We start from the raw sequence: 19,290 nt of genomic DNA, 5'->3' as shown, positions 1-19,290 counted from the left end.
GCCGCATGGTAAGCCGAGCAGACGGCATTCACGAGGGACCGAGACGCGAGTGGCAGTAGAGCAATAACTGCTAAAAATGGTGGGAGTCAAGAGGGACAGAGGCAGACTGCCCGGCTGCCAGCGCAACGTTGGGGCCTTGCATCGGTGCAGTGCGCCCCGAAACTATCTGGGCACAGCTGCTGGTCAAACACAGGGCAGAGATGCACGCGAAATGCACTAACAAACGTTGTGCAACACCAAGCTGCCGACCTTGCTGTCTTTTCGACAAGGGTGTCCTCTTTGCGAAAGGTACATTCAAGCTTGTCGCTCTCAATGTACCTTTCTCTCGTGCCTCTCCAACCATCTAATTTTGGTTGCTCGCGTCGCGAGACAGCAAACGCGTTAGTGGGGCTTTGGCGTGCGTCGTGCATCACGCGGAGATGGTCCCGACGCGTTAAGTAGAGTTAGAAAATTGGGGCTCAGGAAGTGTCTCGTGTCTGTGTGTTTGCCTGTCGTGGCTGGCTCATGTTTGAGGTGAGACGACTCAGAACAGGGGAGGACGGAGATGACGATGGTGGCTGGGAGGAGTTATGAATTGCTTATTTTCTGCAGAGTGGGTTTATACCATTTTACTGACTTGTGCACGCTCGTTTACAATCTGGGCAAAATGTTGAACTGCCCCTCACTTGTCAAGTTCGGTCGCGATATGGGGAGCAGCTGTTGCTATCGACCACGATCTCTCTCGTCTGACTTTGATGGCGGCTCCAACATAATCGCGCGAGGCCTTTATGTCTGCGCTTTTTTTTTTGTGTCGTAAAAAAAGAAGCCGTCACCAATAAATATAATACAGCCCTTCAAGCGTCTCTCATCACTTTGGCACAGTGAAAGCTAAATCTATCTTCTTTGGTAAGGTTACAGGCTTTTTGCATACACACTGTCAAACTCGAATGCGGACCGTCCCTCCGCTCACCTCAGGGCAAGGGCTCTACAGGTTTCACACTCATCTCTCTTCAGTAATTGGGCCCCCATCCAGACAATAAAACAGAAAAGGGGAAAGTCATCCAGCATCCCCGGATGTTGGCGGAACTGGGGTTTCAGCTAAGCGAAGACACGGAGGCGGGACGGCATAAAGTGGACACCGGCCCCTCTGCCAGACGCTCCGAACCGTTTGGTCTCCACTATCAACGCCAACAACTCGCCTCCAAACGCTTGATGATAACTACTACTGTCGATAACCGCAATCTAGACTTCATTTGAAACCAAATGAAATGAGTGAGTCATAGGCCGAAATACCGGTGAAAGTCTTGGTCCTACTTCTCTGTTTGATAAGACTGAGATCTGATGGAAACAAGCGCTAGAACATGGCAACTCCGATGATCGATGGTATTGCGAATACGCTAGACCTCAATAGATCGGAAATATATCACATGTAGCCCAGTATGGGAGGAAATAGCCCCTGTTCCTCATTTACAACAATAGCTATGGTGGCGCATACGCTTGCCAACACTTTCGCAGAAGAGGTCATAGCCAAACGCCCCGTGCCCGTGTTGGCTGGCGCTTGAAATACGTACCTGAGAGGATTTCTAGAACATTAGATGTCGGATGAGAGAGTATTAAGGTGTTCATGCTGAAACATAGTGGCTCGTGGCGCTGTTCGTTAGTACGAGGATGGCTGTCATCATGAAGCGACAGAACTGCCTCCAAGATAGAATGGAATGAAATCGCCCACAATTATAACCTTGCTCCTCTCAGTGCTATGACAGTCAAGCCAAGAACCTGGACTGCTCAAGAGTATCGTCGTACTGATCGCCCCACGATATCACGGCGCAAGTAATCATCTATCTTCATAACATCGGCAAAGGGTCCAACAGATCGGAACTGCCCCATGACGCAGCAACCCTATCTCCTACCCACCTAATCTCTACAGCAGCACAGACATGGGACAAGGGTTTTACTCACCAGTCGGTGGGGACAGTAGCACATCGCTGACGTTGATTCCCGTCATGTTTCCAACGCCACGCCGTATAGTGGATCCCCACCTAACGGTTATTTTTGATACATCACTATATCAAACAGTCTAATTGACAACTGGACATGTGATTCTGGAAGCGATGGAAGGAGTCAGTGAAGTTCAAAAGGTCGGACGACTCCATTCCTGATTCCGTTAGAAGTTCTTCTTTTCAACTACTATCAATAGTATCATAACCGCGCTTAAGCAAACTTTCACTCTTCACCTTTGATTCGCCTGCTCGCTTCACTCATAACATATCCCTTAACATCCTTAACTCTTTGAGATTATGTCTGAAAACAATAACATTCGACCATACCTAATGCCTGCCCTCCGAGAGACCCCCTCATCACAGCTTGCTGTGCAGCGTCGACCACTCCCTTCGTCGGCCCCCAAGCGCCTTGCAGCTCAGACGAAAGAGGTAAGATATACACAATGGCAAACACTACACAACAAAGCTGACTGACGTAGGATGCAAACCGGGAGAGCCCTAGCACCCCACCGAGGCGTGCTCCCCGCCGAAATGCGCGAGGCAAGAAAGTAGCTGGAAGGCCCAAGAACCAGCGTGATGAGGAGGAGAAGAACTCACCGCCGAGCCCTTCAACTCCTTCGCTGGCCTTTACGAAAGAATATGCAGTGGCTACCCATTGCACGGTAATCCCGGGACATGGTCACGTATATTATGCGGAAGATCATAAGCCGCTTTTTGTGCCGACCGCGGTCATGCATGTTCACCATACTCCGGATATACATACCTGCCCCTGTCATCAGGCACCGGCAACGGGCCTAGTTCCGATACCAGGCATGCAAATGCCCTCTATTGGGGCCCTGGGACGCGGATACGGTGGAGAACAAGGTAAGTTTACTAAACACGGTTCAATGTTCCAAGACTAATATTGTGACTTATAGGGTGGAACGAGAACACCTGGGGCTATGTCCCAGGGTTCGAGCTGGGGGACACCTCCCAGATGCATGGAGGCTTTAACCTTAACCATACTGGTTGAAGGTTTGGTCTAAATGTCTTCTGACATTTCCAGGGCAGACATGCGGTTTAGAATGTGGATTCGGGTACAAGTTGGCTTATCGTAATGACAGGAGGTGATAAATGGTTTAAAAGCGACATCGGTTTCTGGTTTGGCATTTTCTAGACACATTTTCTTTATTTCCTTAGACCACATGGTACTTTCGGTAATAGACATCGGGAGACTGGCACTGAGACTCTCCATCAGCCACCCATCACTACACCCGTGGCTGTACGAAGGACGAGGTCTTTCTGAAAGATGTTAGTAGCATTTTCTATTACTCGTCGATGGGTGTTGAACTCTCTCGAGAATCCTGCAAACCCCTGCTAGGCTGAGAACCATGCTCATCTGGATTTCCTTTTCCATCATCTGTTCCTCAATCCCACCGGTGCCATCCTCTTTGTCAGCTTTGGCCAACTCGGCGTCACGAGGACACCATGATACATGCCGTAGATATCCTTAGGTCCACGGTAAGGATTAAGCTTGTTGATTGCCAACTGAATACAATCCAGCTGTCTATCTAAGCTAGCTGTCACCTCCTCCAGTGGCTTCAGCATATTCCGCTCGTTCTCCTGGCCAGAGCAGAACCTATGTTCCGTGTCAAACAAAAAGTCGCTCACACTTCTCAAGTCACCGAGAAGTTCATCGATCTCATTCTGTGATGGGTATCTATGAGAAGGCGGCTTAGCGGGTCCAAGCACAACAGCCGTAAGGTCAGGGTACCAAATCAGGAAACGCGACTGGGCTTGGTGGACTTTCTGTACCTTGCCTAGAGCGTCAATTGATGCGTCCCTGAAGATGCCTTTATTAATCTTGCTCAGAAATTGCACGAAGATACTGTATGAGATATTGATTCGTGGCATAACGGTTGTGAGTTGGTAGCCATGTTGACGATGAGTTCCAGGTTACCGGGTAGTGTTTGAGACTTAAGAGATGGCGGGCTTCAGCCTTTGGCAAGGCTAGTGTAGTATTCAAGTACAGTTGTTGAGTATAGCAGGGGTTTATATCTTTGGAAAACTACAGTATATACTTTCTTCATGTCCTGCTAACAGCCCTGAACATTGCACAATGCAGGGCTGAGGCTTGAACAAAACCAAGAGCTCATTATTTGAAGCAAGCTATGATATTCGTTATCCTCAAATATTATCCAAATCAGACGCTTGCCTAAGATCGAAATGCGAACAATATCCTCCTTTGCGTGTTCGGCGAAACTTTGTCACAAAGAGTTTTTTTTTTTTTTTTTTTTTTTTTTTTTTCATGTCTGCAGCGTGTATTGTATATTTCCGGACCAGAGAACAATTGGTACGGCTTACAAGAAAATATGCAAACAAGCTTGATTGGTTAAGGTAACAAAACTTGATTAATAGTCTTTCGCATCCTGTTACGTCACCTGAAACTAGGCATGCTTGAACAATCTGCTCACGCTCATGTTCCAATTATTGATTCTGAGCTCGCAAAGATAGATGACGTTACAATCATGAACACACAGAACGATGCTCTCCTTGATATGCTTAGCTCTAGACCTGGACCTTTCTTTGTTCCATATCTTTTGTATACTTACAGCGATTAGATAAAGACAGACATTGCCATGAACAGAGCACTAAAGCTGTGTCTCTTATGAAAACATGCAGAGTACAAATAAACAGCATCTGGTTGCAAACTGAGCACCGTTCTCCCATAATGTCAGCTTACCTTGGAGGCACGTGCTTAAGGTGTGTATAAGGGCTTCCAGCAGATAGCTTCCACACTGGTATGTTTTCATGTTGCCAATGACTATCGAAAGTATCGTCCCATGCGACGTCTTTCGAATTAATTTTCCCAGACCCGTCTGGAGTCGTCACAGCCATCATTATCGAACATTTCCTTATCCAGTCTATCCATCCTGTCTTCGTCATGCTTTTCGAGCCATTCATCCATGGTCAATGTCTTGATCCCCGATCCTGATCCCCACGGCCCTAGCCTCTTGTTCTGAGATTGGGGCTTGTACTCTGGTGAGCAGGCTTCGACCACACGACGCGCACTCTCGTGCATAGCCTTTTTCATCCATTGTCTGTTAATCCGCTTTGTGTAAGTATCTTGTAGCGCAGGCAGGTGTACAACGTCATTGATGCAGTATTTTTCTGCTTCAGCGTTTAAGGGGCGGCGGGAGAAAATGTTGTCAGCCATGCGAATTTTAACCGCCTGCTTGGTTCCGATCCATCTGTGGAGTTCCATGAATCCCAGCCTTAGATCCTTCTCAACACAGCTGTCAAGCCCACGGACGTACGTCTTATCGCCAACGCGGGAGGCATTCTCAAGGAGCTGTATGTCCGTTACACCCGCAAGACGGACCTTGTAGTGGGCCAAAGGGCGTCGGCGTCGTTGCGTATATCCCAAAGACACTTGGATATGAGAGGGTCCTCGAGGACAACCCTGCTCGTTTTACTCTCAATTGTGGAATACTTCTTCACTGTGTCCTCTCTGTAACGAAGGCGGAGACAGGCTCTATTTATACACCATTTTCAACGGAAACTTCGGTGGTTTCATTAAATAACTTCACAGCCAAATCCTAATATGAGGTGGCCTCTGGGCTTGTAATGGCCTCTACACTTTTTACCCCGCAACTATGAGGCTGAAATGTAAACTTTGATAGCATCCTGAGTACTACTCACCATACAAGCTTTTAACAATATTGTGAAAAATATGCCGTGTTCTTTATCGCCGGGATTGTCTGTCAGAAGTTTGTTCCAGTTATCTCTTCTCAGTTTCTAAGAGGGGCGCCGAATAACCGTTTTAGGTACCTGACTGCGATTGGTTATAAGAATGTTGATCTAAATGCCATGGTCGAAGACGTATCGGTACACAATAAAATCAGTCAAGGCGTTGTCAAGAACACGGACGATACTGTTATGCCGAAGGTCCGGCCTTCAGTAAACTTGGATCTCCACCCACCAGTTGCTCTCGCTCAACAGTCATACCCTAGCATCATCAGTAGTATTCATGCTTGATAACAAAAGAACGGGAGTTGATAGAAAGTAACCCTGTAAGTTGACCTGGTGTAGCATCCCTTACCAGGATATGTCGATCACTTGTATCAAGACTAACCGACTTGAGTGGGCATAGAGAGATGTAAGCGAAGTTTGATCAACAGTGTGTCAAAAGCAAGGAAGAACTTACATCCAGCCTGCAGATCATGTCTGTAGTACAAGTTTGGGCAGCTCCAAATTAGTGACGCATGCACTGATAACAAGCCTGGGACATGATCAGGAAGCCAGCAAGGCAAACTTTTACTTCACCTCTGACACTCTGAAGCATCATCTTACTAATGAGATCACTTATCAATTGACTGTATTCGCTTGTTGCAGCGCCGTTATGCAGTCAGAATGCAGCGGAGGGTTTGAGACCATTAGCCAAGAATACCAAAGCGACGATCCCTGTCTAATTCGGATATGGACAAATAAACGAGACCCCAACCCTAACTCCTTTGAGTAACTCGCACAGGCCAGCTCATGATTGGCTACAGAGACACCAAATGTGGATACCGTAGGATTAAACACTCTGAAACTCCTCCACCGAAAGTGAACAGTTCACTCACAACGCATCCCCCTCCTCGTGTCATCTCGGGCATTTGGCTCGCCTTCCCCATACCGTCACGCCACACTCTTTCGGTCCCGACAGGGTAAACGCGTGGGTGATGGAGCAGACAATAGCTCTCAAGCCTAAACCCAAGGCCTCTGCTTCCTCTGCCTCGTCTTCTTCTCGTGGTGGCGGTGTGCAACCCCCTCGCGGCGGCGACCCGTCCTCATCTCAGATCGTCTCGGTCCCGGCCAACAACAAGCCACGGGTGAGCAAAAAAGCACAAAATGCCGCTAGGGCAGACCCGTTTCATGTCGTCGGTGGCTTACTTACATGTTTTATCTCTTGGTCGCCTTAGATCCCGAATGCCAATGTGGCTGTCCTTGACATTGCAGATCGTTCGGGCCAAAATGCCGCTAAGAAGCCAAAGACCAAGTCTTTCAAGACACGTACTGGTTGTAAAGAGTGCAAGTTCGTGCAGACAGACACTCAACTGTAGACTGTTGCTAATATCATGCAGACGCCGCAAAGTGAAATGTGATGAGGGCAAACCAATCTGTAACCGGTGCAAAGCCGTCGGTCTAACATGCCATTTCCCGCTCAGCCAATCCGTCAGCTTCAACACCACAGCTACAGCTACTACAGCCGCGACAACAACGCGTGCAGGACCCCAGTCCGACACACGCATCCTAGCCAAGCCAAACTACATCCTCTCGCTCTTCAAAGACCAAACGCAATATGACATGTTCTCCACTTTTCTCTGGTCCAACGAGCAGGGCACCACCCTCCCTCACAACACCTTGGCTACCATCACGCCTCAGCTGGCCCATGAGGATGCCGCCGTCCGCGAGACGTGCTGTGCCCTAGGCGGCGCCGTCAATGCCTTCACGCAGCCAACCATCGACTCTGTCGCCGCTGATAAGGCGCATCAGCTGTCACTTCAGTACTATACACGTACTGTACGTGCTGTGACGACTGCTACCTCTACACTCCGTGCGCTGCGTAGTGTTACTCACGTGGCTCTTGTTTTTCTTACCTACGATATCCTTCGCGGGGACATGCACGCTGCTGTTCTACACCACGATCACGCTGCTCGTCTTTTTGAAGCATACCTCGGTAAACGATGTGCCCAAGAAGGTGTATCTTTATCGGACTTAGTATTTGATGATTATGAGAATGCTCTGTTTGACATGATACAGCGATTGAGTACCTACCCGTGGGCCCTGAGACTGGGCATCACCGGGGATACGGATGAGTTCCTAGCCGCGAAGCGATGCCTGGGAAGACACAGGTACTCCATAGACAAAATGCCCTCTTCGTTTCACGATTTGGATCAAGCGTTGAGGTGGTGGGATGTCGCACAGCACCACCTAGCTCATCATCTTTTGGACGACGATACAGAGACGACCAAAGCAACATGGGAGAGAGCTTTCTCGGTCCTGTCAAGCTGGCACAACGGTTTTGTGCTGTTATACCGGTACACGCAGCAGCGCAAAAATGAGGAGCCGCACAGCTACGTGACAGCCAGTGTCTTTGAAGCACTGTACCTGGAGTGTCTGTCTAGTCTCCACCTACAGCTCAACACGGATGCAAAGGTGCTACCCGACGCGAAGCCCGTGTACCGCGAGATCATCGCCACGACGCACCGTATCCTCGACGAGCTCAAAGGATCGCAAGCAAACTTCCGCTTCATGGATAACAACGTCATGAAGCCGTTGTTTGTTGTTCTTTTCAAGTGCAGTGATCCTGAGATCAGAGAGGGTGTGAAGAAGGTGTTGCAGCATGGTGTCGCAAAGTTTGGAAGTGCGTGCCTTGCTGGGATTGTACTGGGCATGATGCACATGAAGAGCGAGCACGTTCCCCAGATTTTGAGGAACGTTGAGAGAGCGGTTGGATGGCATTTGACATCTGTTGGATGCGGTCCTGGAGTGATTACCGCTGGCTAAAGTTACATAGATACTGATGAGAGCGTGATTTCATAGAATATACGACAGTCATGATAATGAGAACAAACACTTGGGTTGAGCATGTTGAGATGATGAACACAGTGCAATTTCGGATCCCATCTTCTGTACTGAGCGGACATCGGAGAGTTTTCTTATCTTATCAGAACCGTTATCGTAGAGACTCTCCTCCATGTGAAAAAGGTACATCGTGCTTACTGTGGGTCTCGCAGAGAGGTACTTCTCAGCTGGAGAGAGAGACCAGGGAGAATTTAGTGCAAGTCATGCCCCTGCATAGGTGGAGAATCGCGCACGACTCAACTTTGTGCGCGATTTCTTGGTTTTGTGTGCCTGCTCAACTTATGCAGCTGTGCAGACAGAGACTGAACAGCATTGCATTATTCACAGCCAGCATAAAACATAAAACAACATGTGTATATAGGATAATAAAAGAGTGTAATTCGCTGTGATATCTATAACTTGTCCCTACTCAACTCCAACCAAAGTCTTCTTCGCAAACCCGATCCTCGTCTTTTCCGCATCAAACACCACAAAGGCCGCCTTCAAAGCAATATCACCAAAGATATTGATATCGCCCGCACTCGACTGCAATCCACCGTAGCAAGTCCCAACCTCCCTCTTCCCTTCCTTCTCCCCCGGGACAGGCCCCTCAAGCGGTGCGAAATTCATGTAAGACCCCGGGACTGTGATACCCGTCTCCCCCATGTAGAACGTAAAATCGGGCATTTTCGTGTCGCACGGGAAAACGTAGCCTCCCGCTGTTGTGTCGACTCTGGCACCGTCGATCTGTGAATAGTACGCCTTGTTGACTTGTTCGGGGAGGAACATGAGTGATGTCCCTGTGTCGGCGATGGCGGTGATGGGCGTCTTGGTGATATTGCCTTTTCCAACGGCAAATCCCGTTGAAGTGAATGTCCACATTCCCGTCGATGAATCAACAGCCGTATACGTAATATCCCCCTCGTATGCTGTCTTGTTAATGACGCCAAAGGTATATGTACCTGGAGCGTCATGCTGTAAATCCGCGGTAAAGACCCCAGTGCCATGCTCTGTCTTTGCATTCTCAAAGAATGTCTTTTGTTTCTTCGGAGTGACCGTGTTGATGGAGCTGAAACCCAATCCTAAAAGGCCGTCCAAGTCTTGCTGCTGTGCAAAAGACTCATGTACCTTATCGGCGACTTGTACCGCCTGAGCCTCCACTGACAGGCCGCCGATGGAGACTGTATCTTTCACAACATGACCCGAAGCGCCACTTCCATCACCGTACTCAATCGTCCACTTTGCACCGGCCATCTCCTCACAAGACTTCGAATTGGTGGCATTGTATCTGTTGCTGCTACCGCCAGCAGTAGCTGCTTCTGAACCATATACCCAAAGATCCGATGATCCTGTATCTAGATCCATCTGGAATGTCCTTGGAGGATTTCCGATTTGAACCGGTGTCAACCACTCGGAATTATTCTCGATAGGTTTATTGGCGACGGTGCCGGTACCATCTCGACGAGCAAGTACTGAATTTTCGAGGTATTCCGGAAGATCGATGTGATATTTTTGATATATCTTGCCGAGAGCTGCAATTCCATTGCGCTTATATACTGGATTTCGGACTTGTTGAACAGAGTGTTCATTTGATGATGTAACAGTCGGAAGGCCAGCGACCAGTGTGAAAGATGCGAGCCCGCTCGTGACAACCGAAGAGAACTTCATTATAAAAGCAGAGTAGATAGATACAACGAAAAAGAAGAAACAATAAAGTGAACGTGCCGTACAGAAGGAATGGCTACAGCGAAGCGTACATCAGAAACAAAAGTCTCTTAACATGGGGAAGAACAAAAGCTCATATACTCCCGCAGTTCCCAACAGATCGGAACTCCGCATTCTGGACTCGGGATGAAAACTGCAAAACTTGGCTTTTTGTTAGTCTCACAGAACGCGTCAACCGGCACAAGAGCCCCACGAAACGGACGAGTTTTGGAACGATCATATTGGATACCGGGTTGCAACGTGGGGCGATCAACGGCGGAAGAGAATGTCTGTGGCGTTTGACGTGGGTGGGTTGGCTACAGTATGAATCGTGTTGTGGGTTGGTTGTTTGTACGTCAGCTTGGTGGTTGTGGAGGTTGACACGCGGCTAGTCAGGGCGAGGTGTTTCATGGGGGTGATACACGGGAGCTTCCGTCACAATTACAGCGAAGAACATGATCTCGAGATACGACGTTAAAGAAGTTTGTTGAGAAGTTGGTATGCACTTGTAGATATTCACGTGGGATAAGAGTGAAAGATCGAATGCAACGATGAAAGACGTTGATCTTCGAGGGTATCCAGCGGGATCCTCCCTGTGAAAATGTTTCAACTCCACTAAAAACGCTTTTGACGTGCCCTGCATTAGCGCACTGGTTAGTCAGTTAGTGCGTGGACTGGAGAGCCCGATCTGCGACAATCGCCACATCCCGCCCTGGAGCGAGACAGGGTTACGAAGTCAATCACAAGGCCCCGGTCCAGACATTCTGTCGAGCCAGAGGATGTTAAATGTTGCCCATGATGCTGTCCACTGAGTCTTCTTTCTCTTCACAACACAAAGTAGCAGTTCCTCATACGAAAAATTAAAGACAGTGTTTGATTACCTAGGTATTTAGGACGCCATAGACGTTGCTAGCTACCTACCTGAGACAATCCCAAAGCATGATTGGTGAAAGAAATCTCACGTGAGGGCTCTCCAAACCCCGCCCCTTCTTCACCATGAACATGCTATAGTCTCTACAGCAATCGGTTGCATTAGTAAACCTACTCACTCACAAACGAACATGTCTCGCTATCTCTTGCCAGGCCCGGCCCCTGAAAATCTCCAAATTCTAAGCCAGAGTCCACCACTGGTCCCAAACCTAGGAAGACAACGTAAAGCCATCACTTTAGCCTGCGAACCATGTCGTCAGCGCAAGTCCCGAGTGCGCAGTTCCATGTTTCCTTAGTGTGCGAGATGATGGGTTAACAAGGTCTTTTTTTCTAGTGCGACGGCGCCAAACCTCGATGTTCACACTGCATCAGACGAAGGACGGAGTGCCACTACCGGACTCCCCTTGAACAGCAGGGGGCGTATCAGGAACTGTTCCGGATTCTAGCGACAAAGCCAATGCATGAAGGGACTGATATACTGAGAAGAATCCAGAGCGGCCATGATGTTGAGTCGATACTTGACCACATTCAACGTGCAGATCTTCTCAAGCAGGCGCATGTAGTGCCGGATCGCTATTACCAGTATGAGTTTCCTTATCGCAGAGAAATGCCTAGCTTTTTGATCCAAGAAGGCAACCAGTACCTTGATTCATGGCTGTATAAATACTCATTGAGTGAGACGAGGATACAAGATAGTGACAATCCACCAACAGAGTATCCTATAATTTACGAGGCTCCTTATCATGCAGCCGAAATGGTTGAGCCTCGACTAGACCATATCGACGCGCGGAAATGGACGTGCATCATCGATGATAACAGTTTATTACGGAAGCTACTAGAGACGTATTTCATGACCGAATACACTTTCTATCCAGCCTTCCAAAAGAACTACTTTCTGGAGGACATGGCAGCAGGCCGAAGCAAATACTGCTCTTCCCTTCTAGTCCATGCAGTCCTTGCATCTGCTTGCGTGGGTAAGACCCCATAGTTTATCAGACCACCGAGTTCTAAATCATTGTTTCCAGCACGGCTACTCCAAGATGAGTCATCGGTCTCAGTTCTGGAATCCACGGACTCTTGGGTATCAGTTCCTTGCAGAGGCACGCCGACTATGGGAGCTGGAGATTGGCAATACTCGACTTACGACCATCCAGGCTGCAATTGTCCTATCGCTTGTGCATGATGCCAATGGTAGTGATGAGGTGGGAAGATCTTACCTGACTCAGGCCGTTGCGGCTGCGCATGCAATGCATCTATTCTCTACACCGACCAAGAACAACGATGATCTTGAGTATTATGCAAGAGCTTTTACAGCATGGGCGTTATTTGGAATACAGGCGTGAGTCCCACTTCCTCACCTCATGACGAAGCTGACAGACAATAGCGTCCATAGCTTCCACGTGTTCAAAGCACCGCTACTATCGATGCCTCCTAGCATACAGCTATCTACGCATGATGACTGCTATGGCGACTTCGGGCTCCGTTACCCATCAGCGAAAGGACCCGTATCGGTGAAATATGCCAATACCTTTCGGACACTCTCTGAATTCCGGGTCATCATCAATGATGTCGCTGCTGTATTTTTCTCAGGTTTCAATACTCCGGACACCATTGTGGACAGAATTAAGGGTTTCTGTATCCGTCTTGACAGCTGGTATCGAAATCTTTCGCCAGGTCTCAAACCAACAGAAATCCTTTTTCCATGGCAGCTCAAGCTCCAGTAAGTTAGACAAATCATTCATTCTTTGATCAATGCTAACTCTCTTCAGTATGCACTACTACAACGTGATTGTCTATCTTCTGGAAACACTGCGCATGACAACTGCGCCTGCACTAGTTGACGACAGTGTCCAGAAGGCTTTAAGCAACGCCAAGATAAAAATGGAAACATTGCTACGCTTATACTACCTGCGGCATGGATTCGAGTCTTATGACATATTCATTGTAATTCTGCTGGCCTTTATAGGCTTCATGCACGCAAAAACCTTGGATAGTTCTAAGATGGTAGATTTGGAAAGCCGAAAATCGACCGTTGTCCTCGTTGTCAAAGGTCTTGGAGACCAGAGCAATAACTGTTATCTGGCCAGAGTAGTGTTTCGTCTACTGAAGGGTAGTATTGGAAGTAAAAACGACTTTCTGCTAAAAGAAGTGGGTATTGTGGAGGAAGATGGGGAGGATGAAAAGGCAATGGAGGAGCAGGTGAATTCGTCTTGGCCCGTCGACCTGGAGTGGATTGATGTTGATCCAGAGAAGAATAGATTAGACAATATGATCAGGAAGACAAAAGAACTAGAATTCTGAGTATCCATATTCCAAGAATTATAACTAAGATTCATCTCATCCTCAGAGTCCTCTTATGTGGATATTATCAATAACTGGCTAAGACATCAGATGAGTTGGCAACCCAGTTGTCCAGCACATTGACCGCAATAAATCTGGATGATCTTACCGAGGAGTCGAGGACATCAGAGGTGCATTAAACGGCAGATCTATAAGGATTATGCCGACAGCCTGCGACTAGACTTCTGGAGATTATTTGACCCACCAATTGTTGAGCATTCGGCTTTGAGTCTGGACAGTACGACATATTGATGACACGGAGATAGCAGCATGATGGCTTTAGCCGGCTCCACCGGGATAACGTCATGACTTCACTTGAAATAATTAAAAGGCGTGTCTCTCATCTCTAACATAGCATAAACAACTATCGCACCAACAATTATGGCTTCTTGGTACACCAATGAGACGACACATCCGGCTTTTGATAACAAGCCTACGCCGTTGATCAGCTTTGGCCAGCCATTTCAAGAAATATGTCTCAAACAGGTCCAAGACAGGTTCAAAAGCTCACGGGTTTTCATCATAGCATCTCGCTCGTTGTCGAAGAACACTTCCTACGTTGAGGACCTCAAATCTGCCCTGGGAGATCGCATTGCTGGCGTTCATATCGGCATCTCACCGCATACGCCGATTCCGGAAATCGTGGACATCTTGGCTGAAGTCAAGCCCCTCAACATCGACTGCATCGTAACTTTGGGTGCAGGAAGTATCACCGACGGAGCCAAGCTCGTGCGGTTCGCTATTGCAAATGATACTTGGACCGAAGAGGAGGTCGGTACGCTCTGGGGCGGCAAGTCGCACAACCCTCACAAACGGGAGGATTTGCACAAACCTACGATTCCGTTGATCTGCATCCCGACTTCGCTTTCTGGTGGTGAATACCAGGCCATAGCCGGAGCGACAGACTCAAAGAGCAAAGCCAAACACACCTTTGAGCCAAACGTTGATCCCGACTTGGTCATACAAGACCCGCAGTTAACAACCACGACACCACAAAAGATCTGGCTCAGCACCGGTATCCGTTCCGTTGACCATTGTGTTGAGACTCTATGCTCATTGCAGAGTAACGATGATGGTGATGCATGGGCAGCCGGAGGTCTAGAGAAGTTAATCTCTGGGCTTCTACGATGCAAGCATGACTCTCAGGATCTCAATGCCCGCCATCTTTGTCAAACCGGCGTCGTCGAAGCCATGCGCGCTGTTTCTTCAGGTGTACCTCTCGGCGCAAGCCACGCGATAGGCCATCAGCTTGGACCCTTAAACGTCGGTCACGGCGAGACGAGCTGCATCCTCCTACCAGCAGTCTGCATGTTCAACGTCCGCAAGAACGCCAACAACGATCGTCAGAAACGTACAGTGGACATTCTGTTAAAGCAGGACACTGTAAAATCTCTACTGGCTGAGAAGAAGACTTCGGAGGAAGATGTTGATCTTGGGGATATTCTTGATCTGATCATTCGGGAATTAGAAATGCCACGGACTTTGAAGGATGTTGGTGTTACGTCTGAGCATTTCCCTGGTTTGGCTGAGAATAGTCTTAATGATATTTGGATCAAGACGAATGCTTATCCAATTACGAAGACGGACGAGGTTATGGAGATTTTGGAAGCTGTTGCTGGCAATTGAGTAATTATTTATGTAGGCTGGACATTGGGTTGCCCAGTACCAGCGCAGGTGGCCCATGACAACCCCATTCAAGTATCACTTCAAGACACAATACGCATAGTTATGTCATCAATTTGGCTTTTACTCTATCCCAGCATCTAGTTCAATGCCGGATTGAGCAGATGTCTTCAAATGCCTTTATCAGATCATCCCTCTTTCACTACCTCCAGTCGTTCTATGACGAAATCATAGCTCCATAAGCTAGGCCTCTACGATAAGATAGTCGCGGTGAGTAACTTGCCCCTAAGGAGCAAGAAACCCTCTGATATTAAATCAAAGGGTCAAAAATACCTAATGTAAGCTTTACTAAATCTGTACTAAATTTACCTAAGTCTTTTTGTCATTTAGGATAAAGTCCCAAGTTTTCTTGCCTCCCCTTGCTTGCCTCTGAACAAAAATAAGCATCTTTCCGCTAACCTATCTTCAAAGGCTGAATTGGACATAGAAGCCGAAACTCTATCGGAACAATTCCCATCTTAACCTTATCTCTTTGACCGGCACAAGGCAACAGTTAGGTCACGACATGGGGCGGGCGCCAATCAAAATGACCGTGATGATCGGTACCTTCAACCACACCTAAAATAGCGTGTGATAGAAGTACCAACAGTCAGCATTGTTACAAATCGCTACATCACATACTTTACAACCGTATCGGGTCTTCCGAATTCGCTGATTTCCTGAAATGGGCTCGAGATAGCCTCCTTTTTCCTTCCTTTTTTTAAAGGGTCGAGGCTGCCCTTGCCGGCAGCCTTTGCAAGCTAGGCAGCTTGAGATTGGGCCTCTTCGGACATGATTGATATCTCTTTGTAGGTGAACTTGCCGTGCTTCATGATCTTCGCTGTCTTCTTCCTTCCCTGTACGGCATCTCTTCCTTATGCCGCTATCGGTGCCGTACTTGATAAAAATGGCGTTGTAAATAGCCTCTTTCCAGTCTCGGAGCGTGCTATAGGGCTTCCAACGAGGCTGCCGGGTCTTCTTCTGCAAAATGAAGCTATTCGCAAGTGCAACGTCAAGAAGGAAAGACCAAAGCAACGCCTGCCAAGGACCACGCCGAAAACGGTGCTGATATGAGGTATAGGATCTTATCTGATCGCCGCGATCCACGTGATTCATTTCATCGTTATACTGAGCGGCAACAGAAGGAATAGGGATTATCCTAGCCTGATCTCCGTTGAAGACCTCCTTTAGGCGTTGTGCCTCTGCCTTTGTGCCACTTTTGGCGGGCAACTTCCTCTTTTTTGGTGTGCGGTTAAGAGGGGTTATGCCGTGCATAGTTGAAAGGAAGAGGACCACAGAGCTATCCTTCCAAGCGATTTGAAGGACCTAAAGGGAAGGAAAAGAGACAAATTAGTAAGGAAAATACAGGTAAAGTTGTCCGTACCTGTTTATCCTTCGTTGGGATCAAATACACCTTATTATACACCAAAGGCATACCATCAGGCTTCTTCCCGGTCTCTTTTATCTGCTTCATCACGGTGGTGATACCGCAATTAGGGCGTGCTGTGCCTGTGGCCCCGTGACCAAGCTGCCGAAGGAGGCGGAAGAGCTGCGGTGAGGAGAAGAGGTTATCTGTGAAGACGTGATATGTCGCTGTTGTTAGCCTTTTCAGTAGGTGAACCACGACGCTCTGTGTATTGCTAAGAGGGATCTCGGTCTGTAGCTTTCCCTTCTTGCCGTACGGCGTCGGCGCCTCTAGCTTGACTGTTATAGCCGTAACTGGTGATGCCTTTACATGCCAAAGCCACTGCAGAAAGTAGCCCTGTTGCGCAATAACCCAGACTTTGAACCCCATCGGCGTGGGCTTTCCCTTGACGAGCGTTGTCTCTTTTGATCTGCCTGTAAACGGCACCATGCACTCATCTACAGTCAGATTAGTCCCTGGAAGATAGAGCTCGATAGACACCCTTTGTATGTGCTCAGACCACTCTTCAGCCGCTTGGAAGGTCTTTGGAAGATCCTTCTCATCGCTTACATCGAGATTAGTGTGATCAAAAGTGCGGAAATACCGTGTGATCAGCTCGAACTTCTGTAACGGCATAAACTTCGTAAATGGATGAAGGGGGCGCTGATCTCCTAGGCTAGGGGCCTTCCAATGGTCCTCAAGGGATATTTCCCTATGAATTCCTAGGTAAATAAGGATACCAAGCCATACATATGCCTGTGCAATAGAGATGCCTTCCTAAGCGTTTAAGCGCGAATGGTCGGAAAGGGGGGTATTCCAGCTGTCAATAACGCCGTTAAGAGCGCAAAAAGAAGCCCAGTCTTCGGTGTATCCGACCCATGACCGTACAAGGGAAATAGGTACGAAACGCTGGAATAATTCAAGTGGCTGCTGGGGCAGAGGGTTGATCTGAAAATCACGATCTTCTATATTGAAAGGTTGAAAATGATCACCGCGGCCCTCTTCGGGCGGAAGGTTAGGTGGCTCGGTGGGGTCATTAGCAGCTGCGGCAAAAGGCCGGCTATCAAAGCTATGATCATCTATATAATCTTGTATCTCTTGAGAGCTCATCGTTTTAATTGAGACTCGTTACGGTCAATTTGTATGAGGATTTTGATGATTTTGGTGGTGTTGAAAGAAGAAGCTGTCTGACGAGGAACTTCACGTACCCCGCAGGTACCTATAAAAAGCGGGGCAGGTGACCTTGGTGTTGCCTTGTGCCGGTCAAAGAGATAAAACCCGTAAATATCTACAGGGCACCACGAGCTGCCTTTCCAAGTAATTCACCCTAGGCTCGGTTCACCACCCGGACCCTCATCATCTCCACAACCAAGGGGTCCAAGCATTAACATGGCGTTTTAAGATGGTAATTACAATCGCTACTATTGGTTCATCTCCGGACCTGCATCTTTCGTCCGAGTCGCGCGGCGATTTTGCACCAATCTCGCGACTCCAAAATAACGGCTTCGTCCTGTTTCTGCAAGTCGTCCGTGAGCCTCGGCATTGACCGCGACAAATTGGAGGGAGCTAAAATAGAATGTGAAAGATGATCGTCGCTCAGGGGAAGATGTTGATAAAATGCTGTAAGGAGACTGTCCTTGCTTGCTATTTTTGTTCTGTATCCTTTGAGCTTTGTTGGAAGAAATCACGATGCTTTTTAACGTTGCCTTCTTTTGCTCTGCAGCTCTGGCTGTTAGCGCCAGCAATGAGTGGCGCGCACCTACGGCGTCTGATCGTAAGTTTTATCATACCGATGATTAGGCCGTGACTAATAATTACAGGCCGAAGCCCTTGCCCCATGGTGAATGCAGTCGCCAATCACGGATATCTGCCTCGCGACGGCCTCCATATCTCGCTTGAGGATCTGATCGTCGCCTTCACCGACGCCATCAACCTCGATCCAGCTGCGACAGCTCTCGTCGGCCAAAAGGCTCTCACCACTGGGAACAATGGCACTTTCAACCTCGATGACCTGAACAAGCATGGAGGTGCGTATCCTTACGTATATCACGACGTTACAAGCTAATTGAACTAGTTATCGAGCACGACGGCAGTCTGAGCCGCGCCGACATCTTCTTCGGCGATAACCACAGCTTCAACGAGACCATCTGGGCCTCCACAGCCTCTCACTTCACCGAGCCAACCATCTCCATCGCGACCGCCGCCAAGGCTCGCAAAGAGCGCCTCAAAGCCGCTGAAGCTGCCAACCCCGAGTTCTCCCTACCTGCCGATCTTCAGCAGTTCAGCTTCATCGAGACTGCGCTCTACCTGTCTGTCTTTGGAAATTTGAACGATGGAAATGCCAAGACAGAGTGGGTCAAAACATTGTTCCGTAAGTGAACCTGTCCAGTAAATTGATATGAAGCTGACGTTTTGCAGAGGAGGAACGCTTGCCTATTGAGGAGGGATTCAAGAGGTCTGACGATGTGATCACTGCTGCTGGTATCCTTGGTCTTGTTGCCAAGGTGGCCGTTGCTAGTATTTAAAATGATGCAGCATGGTTAGATATTGATAGCAAATCACTGAGTATGTCAGCTACCTCTGGCATGTCCCTCTCCTTTGTGTTGTTGTGACGGAAGAATGGCTCGGCTGAATCTTATGACCGGCATTTTGATGAGAAGCTACTCGATTTAATGATAATCT

At 48.2% G+C, this 19,290-nt stretch overlaps 8 protein-coding genes across 10 annotated transcripts; 5 read left to right on the top strand and 3 right to left on the bottom strand.

The window, feature by feature from the left end:
• Positions 1-2,276: 2,276 nt before the first annotated feature.
• On the top strand, positions 2,277-3,085 carry FOXG_16641 (uncharacterized protein; the record flags this gene model as incomplete). Its single annotated transcript, XM_018396668.1, has 3 exons — positions 2,277-2,408; positions 2,459-2,843; positions 2,897-3,085. 3 exons carry the CDS (start codon positions 2,277-2,279, stop codon positions 2,989-2,991), a joined length of 612 nt encoding a protein of 203 aa, XP_018257266.1. The 3' UTR covers positions 2,992-3,085.
• Positions 3,086-3,374: 289 nt separating this feature from the next.
• Positions 3,375-3,872, bottom strand: FOXG_22485 (uncharacterized protein; the record flags this gene model as incomplete). Its single annotated transcript, XM_018402888.1, has 1 exon — positions 3,375-3,872. The coding sequence occupies one exon, from the start codon at positions 3,870-3,872 to the stop codon at positions 3,375-3,377; it is 498 nt and encodes a 165-aa protein (XP_018257265.1).
• A 708-nt stretch (positions 3,873-4,580) lies between these two features.
• FOXG_22484 (uncharacterized protein) lies at positions 4,581-5,370 on the bottom strand. The gene has a single exon (XM_018402887.1). It carries the CDS (start codon positions 5,221-5,223, stop codon positions 4,819-4,821), a length of 405 nt encoding a protein of 134 aa, XP_018257264.1. The 5' UTR covers positions 5,224-5,370; the 3' UTR covers positions 4,581-4,818.
• Positions 5,371-6,579: 1,209 nt separating this feature from the next.
• On the top strand, positions 6,580-8,679 carry FOXG_22483 (uncharacterized protein). 2 transcript variants are annotated; one of them, XM_018402885.1, is made up of 3 exons: positions 6,580-6,832; positions 6,923-7,035; positions 7,085-8,679. In XM_018402885.1, the coding sequence occupies exons 1-3, from the start codon at positions 6,683-6,685 to the stop codon at positions 8,508-8,510; spliced, it is 1,689 nt and encodes a 562-aa protein (XP_018257262.1). In that variant the 5' UTR covers positions 6,580-6,682; the 3' UTR covers positions 8,511-8,679. The 2 variants fall into 2 exon arrangements, with proteins under 2 accessions (XP_018257262.1, XP_018257263.1); XM_018402886.1 differs by having other exon boundaries at positions 6,581-7,035.
• Positions 8,680-8,946: 267 nt separating this feature from the next.
• FOXG_16638 (uncharacterized protein) lies at positions 8,947-10,416 on the bottom strand. The gene has a single exon (XM_018396667.1). It carries the CDS (start codon positions 10,233-10,235, stop codon positions 8,994-8,996), a length of 1,242 nt encoding a protein of 413 aa, XP_018257261.1. The 5' UTR covers positions 10,236-10,416; the 3' UTR covers positions 8,947-8,993.
• An 888-nt stretch (positions 10,417-11,304) lies between these two features.
• On the top strand, positions 11,305-13,511 carry FOXG_16637 (uncharacterized protein). Of its 2 annotated transcripts, XM_018396665.1 has the most exons (5): positions 11,305-11,473; positions 11,536-12,171; positions 12,227-12,540; positions 12,586-12,921; positions 12,971-13,511. In XM_018396665.1, exons 1-5 carry the CDS (start codon positions 11,333-11,335, stop codon positions 13,500-13,502), a joined length of 1,959 nt encoding a protein of 652 aa, XP_018257259.1. In that variant the 5' UTR covers positions 11,305-11,332; the 3' UTR covers positions 13,503-13,511. The 2 variants fall into 2 exon arrangements, with proteins under 2 accessions (XP_018257259.1, XP_018257260.1); XM_018396666.1 differs by having other exon boundaries at positions 11,305-12,171.
• Positions 13,512-13,866: 355 nt separating this feature from the next.
• Positions 13,867-15,359, top strand: FOXG_16636 (uncharacterized protein). Its single transcript, XM_018396664.1, has one exon. It carries the CDS (start codon positions 13,923-13,925, stop codon positions 15,165-15,167), a length of 1,245 nt encoding a protein of 414 aa, XP_018257258.1. The 5' UTR covers positions 13,867-13,922; the 3' UTR covers positions 15,168-15,359.
• Positions 15,360-18,086: 2,727 nt separating this feature from the next.
• On the top strand, positions 18,087-19,184 carry FOXG_16634 (uncharacterized protein). Its single transcript, XM_018396663.1, has 4 exons — positions 18,087-18,382; positions 18,429-18,635; positions 18,683-18,979; positions 19,027-19,184. Exons 1-4 carry the CDS (start codon positions 18,298-18,300, stop codon positions 19,131-19,133), a joined length of 696 nt encoding a protein of 231 aa, XP_018257257.1. The 5' UTR covers positions 18,087-18,297; the 3' UTR covers positions 19,134-19,184.
• The last annotated feature ends 106 nt before the right edge of the window (positions 19,185-19,290 follow it).

This window comes from Fusarium oxysporum, chromosome 11 (assembly GCF_000149955.1).
Source record: "Fusarium oxysporum f. sp. lycopersici 4287 chromosome 11, whole genome shotgun sequence".
Classification (NCBI taxonomy): domain Eukaryota; kingdom Fungi; phylum Ascomycota; class Sordariomycetes; order Hypocreales; family Nectriaceae; genus Fusarium; species Fusarium oxysporum.
The sequence above is the reverse complement of the archived record's forward strand: the minus strand, read 5'-3'. Positions and strand labels throughout refer to the sequence as shown.

Coding starts and splice junctions, on each gene's coding strand:
- FOXG_16634 (XM_018396663.1), top strand. CDS start 18,298: ATGCTTTTTAACGTTGCCTTCTTTTGCTCTGCAGCTCTGGCTGTTAGC. Junction 18,383..18,428: donor CGCACCTACGGCGTCTGATC/GTAAGTTTTATC, acceptor TAATAATTACAG/GCCGAAGCCCTTGCCCCATG. Junction 18,980..19,026: donor GTGGGTCAAAACATTGTTCC/GTAAGTGAACCT, acceptor GACGTTTTGCAG/AGGAGGAACGCTTGCCTATT.
- FOXG_22483 (XM_018402885.1), top strand. CDS start 6,683: ATGGAGCAGACAATAGCTCTCAAGCCTAAACCCAAGGCCTCTGCTTCC. Junction 6,833..6,922: donor CGGCCAACAACAAGCCACGG/GTGAGCAAAAAA, acceptor TGGTCGCCTTAG/ATCCCGAATGCCAATGTGGC. Junction 7,036..7,084: donor ACTGGTTGTAAAGAGTGCAA/GTTCGTGCAGAC, acceptor AATATCATGCAG/ACGCCGCAAAGTGAAATGTG.
- FOXG_16638 (XM_018396667.1), bottom strand. CDS start 10,235: ATGAAGTTCTCTTCGGTTGTCACGAGCGGGCTCGCATCTTTCACACTG.
- FOXG_16636 (XM_018396664.1), top strand. CDS start 13,923: ATGGCTTCTTGGTACACCAATGAGACGACACATCCGGCTTTTGATAAC.
- FOXG_22484 (XM_018402887.1), bottom strand. CDS start 5,223: ATGGAACTCCACAGATGGATCGGAACCAAGCAGGCGGTTAAAATTCGC.
- FOXG_16637 (XM_018396665.1), top strand. CDS start 11,333: ATGTCTCGCTATCTCTTGCCAGGCCCGGCCCCTGAAAATCTCCAAATT. Junction 11,474..11,535: donor GTCGTCAGCGCAAGTCCCGA/GTGCGCAGTTCC, acceptor CTTTTTTTCTAG/TGCGACGGCGCCAAACCTCG. Junction 12,541..12,585: donor GCGTTATTTGGAATACAGGC/GTGAGTCCCACT, acceptor GACAGACAATAG/CGTCCATAGCTTCCACGTGT.